The sequence below is a fragment of the Chelonoidis abingdonii genome, chromosome 7 (assembly GCF_003597395.2).
Source record: "Chelonoidis abingdonii isolate Lonesome George chromosome 7, CheloAbing_2.0, whole genome shotgun sequence".
In the NCBI taxonomy this organism is placed as follows: Eukaryota; Metazoa; Chordata; order Testudines; family Testudinidae; genus Chelonoidis; species Chelonoidis abingdonii.
Window position 1 is genome coordinate 67,181,177 of NC_133775.1, and position 20,180 is coordinate 67,201,356.

General features: G+C 43.9%; 1 protein-coding gene across 3 annotated transcripts in view; it reads left to right on the plus strand.

The window, feature by feature from the left end:
- Nucleotides 1-20,180, plus strand: part of MTA1 (metastasis associated 1) — a 191,350-nt gene that overhangs the window by 46,007 nt on the left and 125,163 nt on the right. For all 3 annotated transcript variants that reach the window (XM_032783482.2, XM_032783480.2, XM_032783481.2), the window contains exons 2-3: nucleotides 827-894; nucleotides 8,169-8,262. In XM_032783482.2, the coding sequence (XP_032639373.1) occupies nucleotides 827-894; nucleotides 8,169-8,262 (162 nt within the window). The remainder of the gene's footprint in view (nucleotides 1-826; nucleotides 895-8,168; nucleotides 8,263-20,180) is intronic.

Here is a 20,180-nt window from a genome sequence, read left to right on the forward strand (position 1 = left end):
GGTCACTGTCTCATTCTGTGCCTCCATTTCCCTATCTGTAAAATGGACATACTAACCTCTTTTTATTCAGTGCTTTGAATCTACTGATGAAAAGTGCTTTATAAGAGCTGGATATTATTACTTGATCTCAGAATTATGAGTTCCCATGCCACCCTCCCATGAGGGATTAATATTAAGTCATATGCATGGTGACAGCACTTTTACTGATATGGCTTATATTTATGGGATTTACAGAAGAAACAAATTTTGGTGAGAGATTAGTAAGGAGAGGGTGTCTGGACAGGGGCAGTTTCAGGCATAGAAATAAGGTAAAGAAGAATCAGAGAAAGAGGACGAGAGAAATGAGGCATTATTCATAGGTGAAGCAAATAGGAGAGAGGATGAGACAGGCTGGGGGACAGAATTAAGGCAAGGACAAGAAGCTAGAACTTGATATGGAAGAAGAGAAGAGGCAAGTAAAGGGACTTGTATGTGGGGACATGGTCTTTTGCAGGGAAATATCTTAAACATTGCTTTCTGAATGCACAGATGGCAAGAGAACTTCTTTTGTAACTTATCCCATTTTGAGGGTGAGATTTTACAGCCTTCAAATGTCATTAGTACTGGTTTCTTATTAAATGTTAAGTGACGTTAGACTGGATTATGATTATGCATCTCTTTAGTTACTGGGTTTAGATGGGTCACTGGAACTGTGCTTGCTGCTAAAATGAAAGTAGTGCAGTGTCATTTTGTGTATTTGAGGTTTTTTAAGCAATGCCATTTCAAGTGTTTATACTTAGAGTGAAACATACTTCTTAACTTTCGGTTTTCTTCTGTATTTTTTCAGATTATGTCTACTTTGAAAATTCTTCAAGTAACCCTTACTTGGTACGAAGAATAGAAGAACTCAATAAGGTAATGCAGTGCTAATATGTTTTCCCAAGTGTCTGAAACTGTTGGCTGTTTTTGATATTTGAATAGAAAATAACTTCATCTATTTTACCTCCCTCTTTATCCATTTGAAATAATTTGCAGTATCTTTTTTAAGTTGCTAGCAGCTACAAAATATACCACCTGATAATTGCCTGGAGTATCTGGGGGCAGTCACTCATTCAAGAGCTGCTTGTCATGTACTGTCTACAAAGGCCAGAGAACACCAACTGAAAGTCATCCTGATGGTGACCTTATCCTCCCACTTTGGCCTGTCAGGCAAGGTTTAGTCTGCAGTTCTTAAACTCTTGGTGCTGTCATTGTTTGATCCAAAGATGAAATATGACCTTGGGGAAAGGATGAAGAGCCTTGTGGTTTAAACATCCTGGGAGCCTCTCTTATCAGGAAGAAGTAGATCAGATCCTCAAGTCAACCAGCTGAAATCTTTCTCTTCTCATGGTCCCTGGTGTATTGTTTGTGTTCTTAGTCCTCCGAACAGTCCTTCTTGCTTGGAGATGAAAAAGCAGCATGATAGGCATTGCCATTCCAGTGTAACAGATGAAAGGTTATAAGGGGGCTGGGGAAAGGTATCTGAATCCTTTGGTACTGAGGATGAATTTCAACACACAGTGCCTGTTCTGAAACCCTCAACTGCTGTCCCTACCACACAGTATCATTTTAGATTAACTCCAAGTACAATTCTATTCAGTTCCTTGGAATCTGTGCAGAGGGAACTTGGTGTCATCTTCTTGGGGTTGGACCCAAATCATCCAGTTGCCATCAGAGACTGGCTAAGGAAATTCAGTGGTTGTGGGGAAATTTGTCCTTTTTAAAGCTGCTTTGTTGTATCCTTCAAAAGTTACCTGTAGATTTGCAATCTGGAGTAGTGGATGTGAAGTCCAGATCATCCTTGTAATCACTCCCTTTTGGTATCAGGTCTCCTGTGGAGGAAGTTTGTGTCCCTTCCATGGGAGATAAGTGATAACCTCATTTAGCACATACTGAGGAGGTTATCAAAAGCCTTGTCTACACTGGCAAGTTTCTGCGTGGTAAAGCAGCTTTCTGTGTGGTAACTCCCAAGCTATACATTCTGCCATCCTACTTAGTGCACAGAAACTGTGCACTTGCAGCGCTGTAAAAAACCACCTCAATGAGAGGTGTAGAACTTTCTGCACCAGGGCTACAGCGCCACAGTGGAAGTGTAGACACCCTTGTTGATTACAGCAGTGCGATTGGCCTCTGGGAAGTGTCCCACAATCCTTGTTCTTCCTCTGTGGTCATCAGTTTGAACTCAACTGCCCTGCCGTCAGGTGACCAAATGTGAGCCCCACCCCTTAAATTCCTTGGGAATTTTGAAAGTCTCTTCCTCTTTGCTCAGTGATACATGCAGTGGTCTCAGCGCATCTGTCCAGGTGACTATGCCTGCTCCACGCACCAGACCTGGAGCAAAGCCAAGCAGCTGGACCTCATCAGCATTTGGGGAAGAGGAGGCTGTCCATTACCAGCTGTGCTCCAGCTGTGGGAATTATACCTAATGACAGATTTCACGATGCATGACAGAAAGGGGCCATGATTGGGACACACTGCAGTTCAGGATCAAAGTGAAGGAGCTTTGTAATGACTACCACGAGGTGCAGGAAGCAGATCACCACTTCGGTGCTGCGCCCACGAGCTGCCAGCTCTACAAAGAGCTAGACACAATACTCTGCAACCCCTGCCTCCACTGCGAAGGCCACTGTGGATACTTTGGTGGCTCATGTGCCAGTTGAGTGGACTGAGCCAGGAGAGAGAAATCTTGGATGAAGATGTGGACGGGGAGGGGGACTCAGAGGCAGAGAGAGGCTCTGAGGTCAGAGAGGCATGCAGCCAGGAGCTTTTTCTCTACCTCAGAAGAAGCTAGCTAGTCACAGCTGCCGGAGCTTGGTGAAGCACAAACAGGAGAGGAGGCCTCTGGTAAGTGGCTTTGATTTTGGGAACCTCTGAAGCAAGTTGTTGGGAGCAGGAGGGTTGTAGAAAGCAGGCTTGTGCCTGTATGATGTGCGTACCACCACATGCCTGGTCTGAGTGGCGGAACAGGATGTTGATTGACTCCCTCACTTCATGGGAATCTGCCTCAGATCTCCACGAAACTCTCATGGAGATATTGGCAATCCACTGCCCCAGGTTCTTTGGCCGAGCTGCTTTGTTTCTTGCCCCATTAAGGGTAACTTTCCCACACCACTCTGCTATCACGGGAGGCAGGGAAGAAGCAGGAGTGGAGGTGACCATTTGCTGCACAAAGGCAAGCTGCATTAGGACCAGGGTGGAAGCCACAGACTTGAAGAAGACTCTCCTTTGATTCCCTGCTCACCCTCAGCAGCAAGTTATCATTCATAATGAACACAGCTTGTGGAAAACATGGGGACAGTAATGATTATAAGGCCCCCGCCCCACAGTACTGGTTTTCTCCAAGAGCCATGTGCCCAGTGTACAGTATGGTCCTGGAACACTGATTTTTTCCCTGCCCCTGTGGCTACTCATCGTTTTGGAGGGCTGGTGGCTCTTGTACACTTGCCTGGGGTCAGCCAGTTAGTGACAGGTTTGTGAGTACTGGCTGTATTTTAAAGAACTGAATCAGTGATCTGTGGTGCAAATAATACTGCTTCTGTAAAATGTTGCATTTTGGCTTCACAGATATGACTTTGGGAGCCCAGCCTCCCTCATTGTTACCGCTGGCTGAACGGCTGCACAGAATTAGAAAGTGGCCATGAAGAACGAAAGAGGACTCTCTGTGTGATATGTCATGATGCACTCTGCAGCCAAAAAATAAGAATTGAAGGAGTGGTGGGACAGCGAGAAAAGGGACCGAATGGAGAATGTGGCATGCCAGAATGAAGCCATGGAGTGTCTCTTAAAAAATATGGAGCACCAAGCGGACACACTCCAGGTGCTACTAGCACTGCAAACCCAGGAGCTCCACGCCAGTCCTCCCCTGCAGTTGCTGTCGCAAAACTCTTTCCAATGTGTCCCCCAGACACCGCCAACACATTCTTATCAACCTCCTACCTCCAATCTGTACTCCTCTCCTGCCACAGTCCAGCACTGCGGACTCCGAGTACCCACTGCACTCAACACCCATCCCTCTGCAGTTTAGCCCTGCTGAAGTACAGTACCCACTGCACTGTACTCCAAAGGAGAAGGTTGGATATGATACCTGGACATAAACAAATTTTTAACTGTCCTGGAACCCCACCTCCTCGGACTCTCCCTTCCCCTATCCTCCTTAGGGCTGATTTTTTTTTTTTTTCTCCCTGTCCTCCAGTTGTTGTTTATTAAATAAAATAATTGTTTTGGTTTGAAAACAATCTTTATTCCATTAATTGAAAGCAAACAGAGCCCTGCAAAGCAGAAGGCAATTTTCTTAAGCCTTCATAGTGCATTGTCTGCACCAATCACAATCCCCTTCTACATTACAAGCACTGCACTCCCAAACATAGCAACAAATATTAGTGTCTTTCAACTTCAAATTGTTGCCTCAAGGCATCCCTGATCCTTATGGTCCTGTGCCCCTCTAATAGCCCTGGTCTCTGGCTGTTGCAATTCAGCCTCCAGGCGCTGAGCCTCACCAGTCCAGCTGTGAGTGAAACTTTCACCTTTTGCTTCATAAGTATTATGGAGCATGCAGCTATAAGCATAGGAATATTGTCATTTGCCAGGTCCAGCTTCCCAAATAGACAGCGCCAGCGGGTCTTTAAGCGGCCAAAAGCACACTCAATAGTCATTCTGCACTTGCTCAGCCTGTTGTTGAACCACTCTTTGCTGCTGTCAAGGTGCCCCATGTATGGCTTCATGAACCACAGCATTAAGGGATAGGCGGGGTCTCCCAAGATCACAGTGGAAATTTTGATTTCCACTATGGTGATTTTTCTGGTCTGGGAAGAAAGTCCCTGCTTGTAGCTTCCTGAACAGGCCAGTGTGCCGAAAAACGCGTGCATCGTGCACCTTTCCGGACCAGCCTGCTTTAATGTCTGTGTAACGCCCACAGTGACCCACAAGCGCCTGGAGAACCATTGAGAAATACCCCTTGTGATTAATGTACTCGCTGGCTAGGTGGTCTGGTGCTGGAATCGGATTATGCGTGCCATCTATCACCCCTCCGCGGTTAGGGAAACCCATTTGTGCAAAACCATCCACAATGTCACGCATGTTGCCCAGAGTCATGGTTTTTTGGAGCAGGGTGTGTTTAACGGCCCTGCACACTTCTGTCAACACAAGTCCAATGGTCGAATTTCCCGCTCCGAACTGGTTAGTGACCTATTGGTAGCAGGCTGGAGTAGTCAGCTTCCACAGTGTAATCCCTTTGCCCTTCTCCAACAGCAGGGCAGCTCTCATTTTCATGTCCTTGTGCCGCAGGACTGGCGTGAGCTCATCACACAGTCCCAGAAATGTGGCTTTCCTTGTGCGAAAATTCTGCACCAACTGCTCGTCATCCCAGACGTACATGACAATGTGATCCCACCATTCAGTGGTTGTTTCCTGAGCCCAAAAGCGGCGTCCCACTGTGGTCAGGACCTCTGTGATTGCCACAAGAAATCTCATGTCTTAGATTGATCTTGCCACGCGTACTATGTCAAATTGCTCTTGCCTTTGTAGTTTAAGGAATAACTCCACTGCCACTCCTGATGTATTAGTGAGAGCAAGCAGCATATTGGTCAACAGTGGGGGATCCATTCCTGCACACCAAAGAGGCAGAGCACACAGTACACAAACCCTTGAAAGATGGCGCCAAATGTGGATGGAGGCGCAGGGGATTGCTGGGTTGCGAAGCAATGCATCACAGGCCATTAGGACAGGACCCAGGATGCCCCGCGACCCCATCTGCCTTCCCACAACTCTTAGCGGCAAAAGAGGAAGAGATACTCTGTGGGATAGCTGCCCAGAGTGCACTGCTCTGAATACCGCTGCAAGTGCCTCAGTTGTGAACACACTAATATACAGGCAGCTGACAGTGTGAACGCAGCAGCAGTTTCCCTTCAGCACTTTCTGAGCGGTGCTGTAACTGCCAATGTAGACATACCCAAAGGTAGACTTGTTTGTGTTGTGGCAATATCGATGTCTGAATCTTTCCTCTGGAATGGTCAGGGAACTAAATTTCTGGGAGATGCATATAGCAAGTCATAATCCCTATCAAGACGAGAGGCATTTTCTCCGCTACTATGAACACTTATTTTCCTCAGAAAAAGAGGTGAGTCAGGATTCTTGAGATCTTAATGGCTCCAGACCAAGTGTGGTATTTGGATCTATTGACAGTTTCCTGAGAAACTTTCCTCCTTTCTCCCTATTTTACAAAGAAGGTCAAATTCTCAACCCAGATCTAGAAATCTGCCATCAAGTGGCTTGGATTATGGGTCCTCACGTTTTCAGAATAATCCAAAATTGTTAAATATCTAAGATAAACTTGGTCAAAGTCTTCAAGCCTTGCACCAGAGAGCTCTATGCCTCTGGTTGGGATAATTGTACGTGTGCAAATAAGTGTTGCCTGATGTTTCTAATTCTAGATCATTTGATAAAATTAAAGATCTTGATTGTTGTCCTTCCACCATTAAGGTTTTAGTAGCTACCTTATATATTGGCCTTATATTTTCTTGTGCATGGAATGGCACTCCTCATTCACCTTTGGTTTTCTGGGTGGGCTTTTACATCTGTGTTCTCCAAACTGCCAGTCTAAGCATCCTTGAGATTTAAATCTAGATCTTGCAGAACTCATCAATGCACTGCTCTGGGATACTGTAGCTTAAGTTTTTTGTTTTCTTCATTCAGGCATTTTGGGGAGAAGTCTACAAAAGAATTGAGATCTGCTCAGAGTTCATGCAAATAAGCTTGCTCGCATACTTTTATCTGTTTGTTACAAACAGAAATATGCAGTCAGCTTCAAAAATTGTTAGGTATATTACCTTATTTTAAGAACAACAAAAGAGAGACACATATAAAAACTCACCCTTTTACATATAGTTAAGTATCAGAGGGGTAGCTGTGTTAGCCTTGATCCGTAAAAGCAGCAAAGAGTCCTGTGGCACCTTATAAACTAACAGACGTTTTGCATGCATCTGACGAAGTGGGTATTCACCCAGGAAAGCTCACGCTCCAAAATGTCTGTTAGTCTATAAGGTGCCACAGGACTCTTTGCTGCTTTCATATGGTTGTCATTGACAAAAATGTTGCTGCTTGTTGCATTTTTATTGTTGCTCTTTTTGGAACTTCCCTTGAGCTACTTATTCTTCAGTTGGGAGAACCTTGCGCATGTGATATCAACTTGGCGGATTCTTTCTATCCCTTCAGACTCTGAAGGGACAGAGAAGTGGAACCTTTTGGAGTTATTTATCTTTGCAACTTTTTTTTTTTGTACTTTTTTGAGACATTAACTTCTGACAATGACTGAGATTGGCTAACCTTTTTCTTTTTTGTGGGGTGGGAGGGGGAAGCTTTTGTTTCCCACTAGATTAGGAATTGACTGGAAAGTTGTGAGAGTGGTAAATTATTCTCTTGGGCTGTGTGCAATCCCCAGTGTGCGGCTGGTTTGCTCTCCTACTGAAACTGCTGCCCTGAGACCTAGGCATGACAATTCTGCAGGAGAAGCAGAATTACAAAGAAAAGACCAGATTCTGATCTCCTTACTCCTGTTGAATATTACCTGACACCACTTGGATCAGTTTTAGAGTAAATGGAACACTTGTGGAATAAGGTTCTACTGCGTTTGAGACAGGATCAAAATCTGATCCTGTGTAGGTTTTCTTTCTTCATTACTGTATGAGGTCATCCAGTCCATTTGGCTAAATCCTTGCTTAATCTACAGATAAGGTTAATTAAAATCGCCTGCCTCAGGCAATCAAGATAAACGGGTGTGAGGTCAGGAAGGAGTTTCCTGCTGGCATCCTCTGTGTACAGCCCAGTCTAATTTCTCAGAAGCCTTTTGAGATCTTGTTGTTGTTCTTCCTCTGTATCATCTAGTATAGACCATGATTGAGAACAAGAAATGAGATTTAGAACAATGGTCTGTTCTGGTATGGTAGCTTCTGTTTTTCCATATTGTAGAACTGCAGAACATTTGCTTAGTGTTTCATTTTCTATAGAAATGCATTCTATTCATAGCAAGGTTCATGTATTTGATTGGAGTACTTATAGCTAAAATTTATAAATACTTTAATGGATTTCTAGTTCAGTAGTTTGAGATCCAGTTTTTTGTTTATGCCGAAGAATAATTTTTCTACTCACTGTTACAGACGGCCAATGGAAATGTGGAAGCAAAGGTGGTGTGTTTCTACAGAAGAAGGGATATATCGAGTACGCTTATTGTATTGGCTGACAAACATGCAAGTAAGCTTGTTTATTTTAAAATATTATTGATTATAATTTCTACATTTGGATGAAGTGGTGATACATGCATCTTTAAAATAGCATCTTGGAGCTAGGTGAATTTAAATTTATGATCCCCATCCTAAGCAACTAATTAGTTTCCAGCAATTAGTTGTATCATTTGTTTGGTTGAGTTCTGACCTTTTTTCATTTAAGAAACAAAGGCCTGTTGAAAAGTCAATTGACTGGATGTCATTTGGTTGTCACAGGTGTGTGTGTAGTGTGTGTGTGTATGTGAGCACAACATTTATTATTACATTGAAAACATTTGAGGAAAATTATACCAACTATTAAGGTGAGCTGTTATCAGCTATAAACTGTCATTAACTGATCACTGTCCTTATAGTGTGTATGGTAACACTCATTGTTTCATTGTGTGTGTGTGAGAGAGAGAGAAAATCTTCTTCCTACTGTGTTTTCCACTACATGCATCCGATGAAGTGGGCTGTAACCCACGAAAACTTTTATACTCAAATAAATTTGTTAGTCTCTAAGGTCCACAAGTACTCCTGTTCTTTTTACCAACTATTAAGTTGCTTGGGAAAGGGAAATATACTCCTTACATTTAAACAACAACAACTGGTCATACTTTGTTTGCCAATCACTGAAATCTGAGAACATTAAAAAATGGCCTGTTAGTTTTCTATCAGAAATTGTTCCTTTGACAAATTTAAAAAATTAGTTAAAATTGTGAATATCATCAAATTTGCCTTTGAGCATGTTTAGTACAACTTCTAAAAAATAGTGTTCTGGGGACATCCCACCATTATGCAATGTCTTGAATTTATGGTCTCTGTTAGGAGGTTGTTAATTTCCCAGCTGGATGGAGGTCTGAAGAGAGCTAGTTACTGCTTAGTGATTTGAACACTATAATAATTCTGTTTAAAAATAGATGAGAATTTTTAGTTTCATGATTTAAGCATTGGTACTTTCTGACATTTCAAAGTTTTTTGGTGTTTTTTTTGTCCATGCAACCTTCACTTGGCCTCCCTTGAGTGTGTGCCTTATAACAATCTTTAATTACATGCTCACAAACTATTCTTCAGTATGCTATGCCATAGTTTTTCCCTTCAGCCTTCTAACTACACATATATCATTATGTACCGTATGCTCATCTGTTTATAACAGAGTTTCAATAGGCAGAAGGCTGCGGGGGGATATGCTTGCTCTATATAAATATATCAGGGGGATTAACGTTAGGGAGGGAGAGGAATTATTTAAGCTTAGTACTAATGTAGGCACAAGGACAAATGGGTACAAACTGGATATTAGGAAGTTTAGACTTGAATAGAGAAGTTCTAGCCATTAGGGGAGTGAGTTCTGGAAAAGCCTTCCGAGGGAAGTAGTGGGGGCAAAAGATTATCTGGCTTTAAGACTAAGCTTGATATAGTATATGGAGGGGATGATATGATGGGATAGTTTATTTGGGCAACGCGATCTTGATTATCGCAGATAAGTCTGCTCAATGGTCCTGTGAGGGGATGTTGGATGGAATGGGATCTGAGTTACTGAGGAGAATTCTTTCCTGGGTGCTGGCTGGTGGAGTCTTTCCACATGCTCGGGTTTAGGCTGATCATATATGGGGTCGGGAAGGAATTTCCTCAGGGCGGATTGGGAGGGGCCTGGAGGTTTTTTCGATTCCTCTGGAGCGTAGGATGGTCGTTGCTGGTGGATTCTCTGCAGCTTGAGGTCTTCAAACCACAATTTTGAGGACTTCAATAACTCAGTCATGTGTTAGGGGTTGTTATAAAAGTGGATGGGTAGGGTTCTGTGGCCTGCTTTGTGCAGGAGGTCAGACTAGATGATCATATTGGTCCCTTCTGACCTACGAGTCTGAGAATGTGTGGCATATCTACTTACGTAGAGAGAAGTTAATTTAAAAAGAAAATAAGATACTCAGCGCAGCAATGGAGCTTAGTTACATGTGTAGTTTCTTCTAGTATCATGTTACTCTGCATATTCCAGAGAGATGCTCTTTTTCTTTTTTTTTAAATAAAAACGACAAGAAAAGTAGTTAAACTGTGGCTGAAGTGTTTGTGTAATTGGGAGAAGCTTATACATAGGTTTTCCTTATATTACAACATAAAATCTGTCAATATCTATGCTGGTTGTCACTATTATAAAACAGTAACAGAATATTTAAAGACAGATAACATCAGATACTAAACACTTTGAAATGTACGCACATTTCAATGTCATCTAGTGAGAACTTATTTTCACTTGTGCCTATATTAACTATCAGATCAATAGAGTACAAATTCTGTGCGCTTGTTAGAGAAACAGTTTAACAATATTTTAACATGCCTTTTCCCCAGTATTTGGTGTCTCCTTTTGAATTTCTCTAAAGTAGCATAAGTATAGATATGGAAATTACAGATTAGCTAGCCATCTACTTACGTCCTCGGTCAAACAAGAAATAACAAAAACGTGTACTAGTAATAAAAATCTGACTTCCTTCCAAAACAGCTGAAATACTACAATGGATGGGTGGTTTTTAGGTGAATTAAAATTTTAGGACTGAGATGCAATATGTTACTGTGAAGGGGTGCCTCTATCTCTAAAGGAGGAAAAATAACCTGTTTAATGACATGAGTACTGACAAAAGTATTAAAATATGTACCTTACAGATCCATCTTCTTCCTAGTAATGATGAAGCCAAAAATCTGGGTACTACACTTCAGAATACTGCCATCGTGTCATTGGAAAGACCCAGTAAAACTAGATCTGGGCATGCTCTCTGCCTTCAAAATAGCTTTTTTCATATTGTTTGTAACAGGTTTGAATGAAATGAAATCTGTTCTGTACTCATACAATTACATATTGGTCCATGTATTCGTATGGTACTGATATGAGATTTGTCTGTTTTAGGTCAGGGGTCCACAACCTTTCAGAAGTGCTGTGCTGAGTCTTATTTATTCACTCTAATTTAAGGTTTCACGTGTCAGTAACTGATTTTTAACATTTTTAGAAGGTCTTTTTCTATAAGTCTATAATATATAACTAAACTATTGTTGTATGTAAAGTAAGTAAGGTTTTTAAAATGTTTAAGAAGCGCCATTTAAAATTAAATTAAAATGCAGAGCCCCCTGAACCAGTGGCCAGGACCTGGGCCATGTGAGTGCCACTGAAAATCAATTCGTGCGCCGCCTCTGGCATGCGTGCCATCGGTTGCCTACCCCGTTTAGGTGATTTGGGAGGGAGGGGGGTCACAGTCCGTAGTTTTACTGATTCTTTCTCTAGTGCCAGAGCTGTTCCATTGTTTAGGAATGCTGAAGTTTAATACAAACTAAATATGGTGACTCGTTAATGTGTCTCTCAGTTCAATACGTTAGTAAATGAAGTAACAAGAATTGTTGAAATTTTGAGGATGAAGATGAGAAATCTTGCTGTTAGACACCATTAGCCATTCTTTGAACCTGGAAGTACAGATTTTTTTTTCTTTTTCAAATGAAATGAAGAGTTTTGATACAAATGGAAATTAGAGCATTGCTTTAGTTTCATAGCTATTTGGAAGACTGTCATGAAGATCCAACTATAGAGCAGTGCTATTAATGGAAACATCACAGCAACAGAGACAATATATGTCAGTTTAGATTTCCTTTTCTACAGTTGTTCTGTGTTGTGTTATTTTGGTAGAGGCACCCCAGTTCATCTCCCTCCCTCCCCCCCCCCCCTTTTCGTGTGGCTTCAATTGTTCCTTTTAAAAAAGTAAAAATATGTTTATGATTAGCAATCAATACTTTACTTTCTAAATCATTTTATAATCAAAATATTGTTAGAAAAAACTATAAATAGCCTGCATGTTGTAATGAAATTTACTCCTAATTTCCTATAAAACTTGATGATCAGAGAGAATCAACATTGTCACTGATTTCTGAGTTGATTGCATAATGATCCCTTTTCATAGAGTGTCCTGCTGCCTCCTTTTGTTGCATTTGCAGTAGATGTACATATCTGCATCACTGATCTTTTAACTGCCTTTGTTCAGCTGATTAATGAAGCTGTGTGACTGCAGACCCTTCTGGATTTAATCAGTCTTGTAATTTCTAAGTGTAAGTCTGCTATTGATGCCTTTATAATTTTAGACCTACTAATGATATAACTATGAAAAAGAAACTAATAATGGGCAAATATGTCAAACTCAAATGCTGTGCAATTTAGGAAAACTTTTATCTATTTCTCACTTAAAATAGAGGAATGGACAGAAAAATGATATTTAAGTAAATAAGAATAAATAAAATTTTCAGTATAATCCATCAGATACTTGAAACTGCAGAAAATTAAAGGTGCAGGGGTTTTATTTTGCAGCCACTTTCCAAGAGGAGAAGTGACATGCCTTTTGCAATGATGTTTATAAGTTTGTACCTAATGTATAGAATATGATTCCTATGTCTGAACTGCAAACTTAAGGTTTTTCTTACCATCTGATGTGAAACTTGTCTGGGGTTGTGGTTGAATAATGATGATTGCTATATCTTTTCTCACATTTTCCATTCTTTAGATTCCATAATCACTTCATTAATTATTCAGAGGAATCACTTGAAATGTAGCTGCCTCAGGGGTGGAACACAATTCCTGTTTAACAGGTCTACAGCAGAACTGCACAACAGTTTGGGACAGGAAACAAAGAATAAATACTGTATCCAATTGACATTGCAGGGAGAACATAGGAAGTCAGAACACACGTCTGTTTTTATGTAATTTACTCTGCTGGTCTCCTCAGTAAAGATTGTGTGCCACAACTAACAGACTAGGAGGAAAACACTTAAAGCAATAAAGTGGTAGGGAGCATGTATGAATTTTTCATTTACTGGAACATTTCTAAACAATTGTAAAAGACCCTCTCCTCCTAACCATATGAACTTCTTCTTTTGCCATTGGTAATAGTGGTCACAGAACCAATGCTTCATTAGTTTGTCCCCGTTCATAAAAATAAATGAATAGTTGTTAGTAGTATAGAATCATAGAAGATTAGGGTTGGAAGAGACCTCGGGAGGTCATCTAGTCCAACCCCCTGCTCAAAGCAGGACCAACACCAACTAAATCATCCCAGCCAGGGCTTTGTCAAGCCGGGCCTTAAAAACCTTTAAGGATGGAGATTCAACCACCTCCCTAGGTAACCCATTCCAGTGCTTCACCACCCTCCTAGTGAAATAGTGTTTCCTAATATCCAACCTAGACCGTCCCCACTGCAACTTGAGACCATTGCTCCTTGTTTTATCATCTGACACCACTGAGAACAGCCAAGCTCCATCCTCTTTGGAACCCCCTTTCAGGTAGTTGAAAGCAGCTATCAAATCCCCCCTCATTCTTCTCTTCTGCAGACTAAACAAGCCCAGTTCCCTTAGCCTCACCTCGTAAGTCATGTGCTCCAGCCCCCTGATCATTTTCGTTGCCCTCCGCTGGACTCTCTCCAATTTGTCCACATCCTTTCTGTAGTGAGGGGGCTAAAACTGGATGCAGTACTTCAGATGTGGCCTCACCAGTGCCAAATAGAGGGGAATAATCACTTCCCTCGATCTGCTGGCAATGCTCCTATTAATGCAACCAGGAGTGGCTCCAGGCCCCAGCACACCAAGCGCGTGCTTGGCGTGGCAAGCCACTGGGGCGCTTTGCCGGTCACCGCAAGGGCGGCAAGCCGCCGAAGGCAGCCTGCCTGCAGTGCTTGGGGCAGCAAAATGCCTAGAGCCGCCCCTGAATGCAACCCAATATGCTGTTAACCTTCTTGGTAACAAGGGCACACTGCTGACTCGTATCCAGCTTCTTGTCTACTGTAATCCCCAGGTCCTTTTCTGCAGAACTGCTGCTTAGCCAATCAGTCCCCAGCCTGTAGTGGTGCATGGGATTCTTCCTTCCTAAGTACAGGACTCTGCACTTGTCCTTGATGAACCTCATCAGATTTCTTTGGGCTCAATTCTCTAATTTGTGTAGGTCACTCTGGATTCTATCCCTACCCTCCAGCGTATCTACCTCCTCCCCAGCTTAGTATCATCTGCAAACTTTCTGAGGGTGCAATCCATCCCATCATCCAGTTGAGTAGCTTGAGTAGTTACTGGCAGTTTTGCTATCTGCTTTCAGCAGCTACTTGTTCAGTTGTCAGGCCTGCACAATGATATATGCTGAAGTTTCAAAACTTATTTTTAGAAGCATCTTATAGCAAGAAGATGTGATTATCAGACCAGTATGTTAGGTGCGTGAGGTTTGCTTGCCTGAGGAAGTTGCTAAGTCTGTGTGGTTTCTATACCAGCAGCAAGTGTGAATACGTTTTGAGTATAGCCTCATGAATGAGATCTTAGTTGACTCTGCCTCCCCAAAGTTTGGAAGTGCCTGGATCATCGGTTCAGAATTCATCTGAAACAAAATCTAAAATGAGATTTTTGGTTTCTTCATTACTACGAAGAACTCGAATCTACCTCTTGGGGAAATTCCCAGAATTCTGAGTTAGATTAATGTGTCTCTCTCTCCCTGAATTAACATGGAAATCGCCATATGTCAAGGCTGATTCCCTACTCTGGCACTTTGAGCGCAGAAGGTGGGGGCCCACAAGGACTCTAAAAGTTTAATACTGGCCATTCCAGGTTTGTATTAAATTCCCAAGACAACAGGTTTTTTCTGACCTTGGATTGGTAGATGCTGCCCCCACCCAAATGCTGAACCCCTTTGAGAGACCAGGAAGGCTCATTTGGGAAAGGGGATGGAAAAGGAAATCAGTTGTGCCACTAGCTCATTAAACATGTGCACGAACCTCTTAAGAGAGACAAATTCAATTCTGTTTTTAAAAAAGGTAAATTTTATTAATAAAAAATAAAATACATCTGGGAACTTAGTTAGGCATTTGCTAGATTTAAAAAAAACCAAAAAACCTACAAGGATTAAGCATCAGGAATAACTTCCTTGAGGTCCATTTTAAAGGTTACAAGCAAAAGAAAAGCCCCTGCGGTTAGCACAGAACAGTCCACAAGCCATAAAGAGATAAAAAGAGAAACTTAATTGCATCTTCCTAGACATTTCCTGATCTAATTACATATCTGTGGTTTCAAATGAGTAGTTTCTAGGTATGATACTGATGATTTTTTTCAAACTTGGCCCCAAGCTTCTTACAGCACGATTGCAGCCCTGTCTGCCTCTCCCTGGAGAACAACTACAGACAGACAAAAGGGGAGTTGTTTCAATTTTAAAAAGTTCTAGCCTTCCCCTTGGGTTTTATGGTCAGGTGTCTACTCACTTCCTTTTACCCATGGAGCGTAGTGAGACTTTTGAAGCTTTTACAGATAGAGCAATTAGAGAATAGCTACTTAGGCCTGGTCTACACTACGCGTTTAAATCGATTTAAAGAGCGTTAAATCGATTTAACGCTGTACCCGTCCACACTACAACGCTCTTTATATTGCTATAAAGGGCTCTTTAAATCGATTTCTGTACTCCACCCCGACGAGAGGAGTAGCACTAAATTCGATATTAACAATTCGGAGTAGGTTAGTGTGGACGGAAATCGACGTTATTGGCCTCCGGGCGGTATCCCACAGTGCACCACTGACCGCTCTGGACAGCAATCTGAACTCGGATGCAGCGGGCAGGTAAACAGGAAAAGCCCCGCGAACTTTTGAATTACATTTCCTGCTTGCCCAGCGTGGAGCTCTGATCAGCACGGGTGGCGATGCAGTCTCAAATCCAAAAAGAGCTCCAGCATGCATGGACCGTACGGGAGATACTAGACTGATCGCTGTATGGGGAGACAAATCTGTTGTATCAGAGCTCCGTTACAGAACACGAAATGCCAAAGCGTTTGAAAAAAATCTCCAGGATACACAGCGCTGCGTGACAAGCGTAACGGGAAGCCAGAGACTCAAATGGACGCTCATGGAGGGAGGGAGGGGGTACTGAGGACTCCAGCTATCCCACAGTCCCAGCAGTCTCTGAAAAGTATTTGCATTCTTGGCTGAGCTCCAATGTCTGTAGGTTCAAACACAGTGTCTGGCGTGGTTCAGGGAACAGCTCCTCAGTTTCTTCCCCCCCCGCCACCACCACATGAAAGAAAAGGGAAAGAAATCATTCCTTGACTACTTTCAATGTCACCCTATGTGTACTGAATGCTGCTGGTAGACGCGATGCTACAGCAGTGAAGAGCAGTATCCGCTCCTCCCTCCCCCTCCCCGGTGGTAGACGGTGCAATAGGACTGCCCACCATCCTCGAGAAACCCCATGCCTGATAATTGCTCAATATCATGAGGGAATGATTCCTGGTTACTCCCAGTAGATAGGACAGAACGGCTAATAAGCATCTTCATCATAGCAACTGGGGGCTTCAGCCCCCCCCCCCTTTCCAGTGTAAAGAAAAGATTCTGTACTGCCTGGACTGTCATAGCCCCGGGAGGCTGCCTCCAAGTCTCACTAACAATGTTTCTTTTATTCCTGCATTCTTTATAACTTCATGACACAAAATGGGGGGGGACACTGCCACGGTAGCCCAGGAAGGTTGGGGGAGGAGGGAAGCAACGGGTGCGGTTGTTGCAGGGGCACCCCCGTGAATACTGACACGGAGCAGCTGTGCTCTCTGATACACTGGTTCTCTAATACACTTGCCCTTATTCTAGGCAGGACTGACTCTATTTTTAGAAACCATAAGGGAGGGATTGACTCAGTCCCAAGTGAGTCAATCCCAATTTTGCTTTTGCAAAAAACCGATTTCAGCCAGGGGCACTCATGATAGCAGCGGACAGTACAGAGAGGGAGAGATAACCGTCATCTCATTGCCAGTTTTCTCCAGCAGTAGACGGTACAGAACGACCGGTAACCATCTCTGCTATCATTGCAAAAGCAAGTGAATGCTGCTGTGTAGCGCTGGAGTATCGCCTCTCTGTCCGCGGCATCCAGTACACATACGGTGCCGGAAAAAAAAAAAAAGCTGAACGGGCTCCATGGTTGCCGTGCTATGGCGTCTGCCAGGGCAATCCAGGGAAAAACGGCGCGAAAGGATTGTCAGCTGATGTTTTTCCCCTGGAGGAAGGAATGACTGACGACATTTACCCAGAACCACCCGCGACAATTAAGATTCAACCCTGAATTCCAAGGGGCGGGGGAGACTGCGGGAACTATGGGATAGCTACGGAAGTGCTACCACAATGCAACGCTTCAGAAATCGACGTTAGCCTCGGAGCATGGACGCACAACGCCGAATTACTGTGCCTAGTGTGGCCGCATGAAATCGAATTTATAATATCAGTTTTATAAAACCGATTTTAGCTAATTCGATTTATTATCCCGTAGTGTAGACGTGGAAGAGGGATTTTATAGCTACTGCTTGCTTTGATGCCATTAAGGGAGCTACACTTTTAACCCCTGTAGCGAAAGCAAGCCTCTTGGCGCGGACACTACTGAGTATCAATCAGGACAAATTGCTTTAGAGATGACAGTTACATCCCAAATGGCTGGGGGTCCTTCACTACTGAGCACACCAACCAAGCCAAACAGAGAGACTTTGGTTTTATCCCACTGGCTACAAGAGTCATACAAGCAAATCTTCCTTTAAGATACACCCAGTTTCACAGTATCACCACCAGCGCCACTCCTTATAGGCAGAGGGGGCAAAACTTATGGCCCATGGGCCACATCTGGTGTCTGCGTGGACGCTCCTGGCCTGGCCCCTGAGCTCCTGACCTGTAAGGCTAGGCCTGGCCCCTCCCGACTGCTCCTTCTCCTCCCCTGCAGCCTCACTTTTCACCACCGCGCAATGCTTCTGGGCGGTCCGGGCAGTGCACAGCTGCAGAGTCATGGCCTGACCTGTGTTTCTCTGTTGCTGTGCGGTGGTGTGCTGCTCCGGCTCCAGCCCCAGTTGTGCCATGGTTGCTCCAGGCAGTATGGTAGGGGCACTTGGAGGTTGGATAGAGGGCAGGGGAGTTAGGATTGGGGTTGTGAAGGGATCGGGGCAGTCTAGAGGGTTGGGTGAAAGAGGGTTGATATATGGGTGTGGGGTCCTGTGTGGTGTGGCAGTCAAGGAAGGAGGGGTTGGGTTGGATGGGCATGTGTGGCGGGGCAGTCAGGGGTAGGAGGTTCGGGGATAGGAGTGGTTGATTGAGGCAGGGGGTCTGCGGGGGGGCATTCAGGAATGAGAGGAGGGGGGATGGAGGCTGGCATGGGTGTGCAGGCGGGTGTGGGGGTTCCCAGGAGGGAGGGTTGATGTGGGCTAAGGGTCCTGGGTCATTTGGGGCCTAGCGCGATGTGGTGTTGGGGGTGTGGGGTGGTGAGGGGTGGCCGAGCGGGTTTGGAACTAATTATGTGTTTGAGGGGTGTGCGGAGGTGTGGGGATGTACTGGAAGGTTGTATTCGTGGTATGAGAAGGAGTAGTGGAAATGGTGCGGAAGGCCTGGCAGTGGATTGGGGCGTGGAGGGTTGAAGAGGGCACCTGGTCATGCAGGAGCATGACGACGGGAGGCGAAGAATGAGGAGGAGATTAGGTGGGGGGGCAGTAGTGGGTGAGGTGAGGTGGGTGGCTGGACGCAGGGTAGTTTAGGCCTGGGGAGCGAAGCGACGGAGGGTGGGTGAGGGGGCTGTGGATACGGGGTGGTGGAGGCGGGGATGGGACGCTGGTGTAGAGGAGGGCGGGGGAGGGTTTCGAGGGGTGGTGGTCCTCTGGGGGCTTTATTCCATGTCGGTGGGTATGGTGAGGGGGTAGATAGGTGTGGGGGAAGAAAAAAAAAAAAAAAAAAAAAAAAAAAAAAAATAAAAAAATAAAATTAAAAAAAAAAATAAAAAAAAAAAGAAAAAAATAACAAAAAAAAGTCAGGAAGGAGAGGGAGGGGTTGGATGGGGCGGCAGGGGGCAGGCGGGGTGGGGGTTCCCAGGAGGGGAGGGTTGATGGGGCAAGGGTCCTGGGTCATTGGGGGCAGGAAGTGGCGGGAGGTGTGTGGATAGGGGGCAGGGGCCACGCCACACCTGGCTGTTTGGGGAGGCATAGTCTCCCCTAACTGGCCCTCCGTACAATTTCCAAAACCCGATGCAGCCCTCAGGTCAAAAAGTTTGCCCACCCCTACCTTATGGGGATAAATGGTTATGAAAACCAATACCCCAGTAAAAGAGAAAAGGTTCTCCCGATCCCAAAGGACCAAGCCCCAGATCCAGGTCGTATACAATTCAGATCTTACCCTCAACTCATGCTGTTGCCAATCCTTTATGAATAAACCTTTAGATTCTAAAAAGAAAGATAGATATAGAGGAGAGCTAAAATTAGTTAAATGGAATCAATTACATACAGTAATGGCAGGGTTCTTGGTTCAGGTTTGTAGCAGTGATGGAGTGAACTACAGGTTCAAATCAGTCCTCTGTTCAGAGCTTCAGTTTGTAGCAGAATTCCTCCAGAGGTAAGAAGCAGGGTTGAAGATAAAATGGAGAAGATGCAGCTGCCTTTTACAGTCTCTTGCCGTGCAGCCTGTGCTTTCTTTGTTCCAGAAAGAAGCTACCCAGCACATGGCTTGAAAGCCTTAGAGTCTTCTCCATAGGCATGTCCCTGTATGCCTTGCTGAGTCATAAGTTGTATCTGCCTTCTCTCAATGGGTCAATTGTATAGCTGATGGTCCTTAATGGGCCATCAAACAGGCCAGGCAGTGCTGAAACCAAACTGTCTGGGGTGTCACCCAGAAGCATAGCACAAGTTTGAAATACAGACAGGATACAGCCAATACTTATAACTTTAAATATACAAAAATGATACCTGCATACAGATAGTATAATCATAACCAGCAAATTATAACCTTTTCTTAGACACCTTACTTGACCTCCTTTGTGCAAGATTTGGTGCCACTATAGGACATTGTTTGCAACAATGATCTATATGGTCACAGTTCATGTCAATAACATCACACCCCCCTTCATTTATCACATCA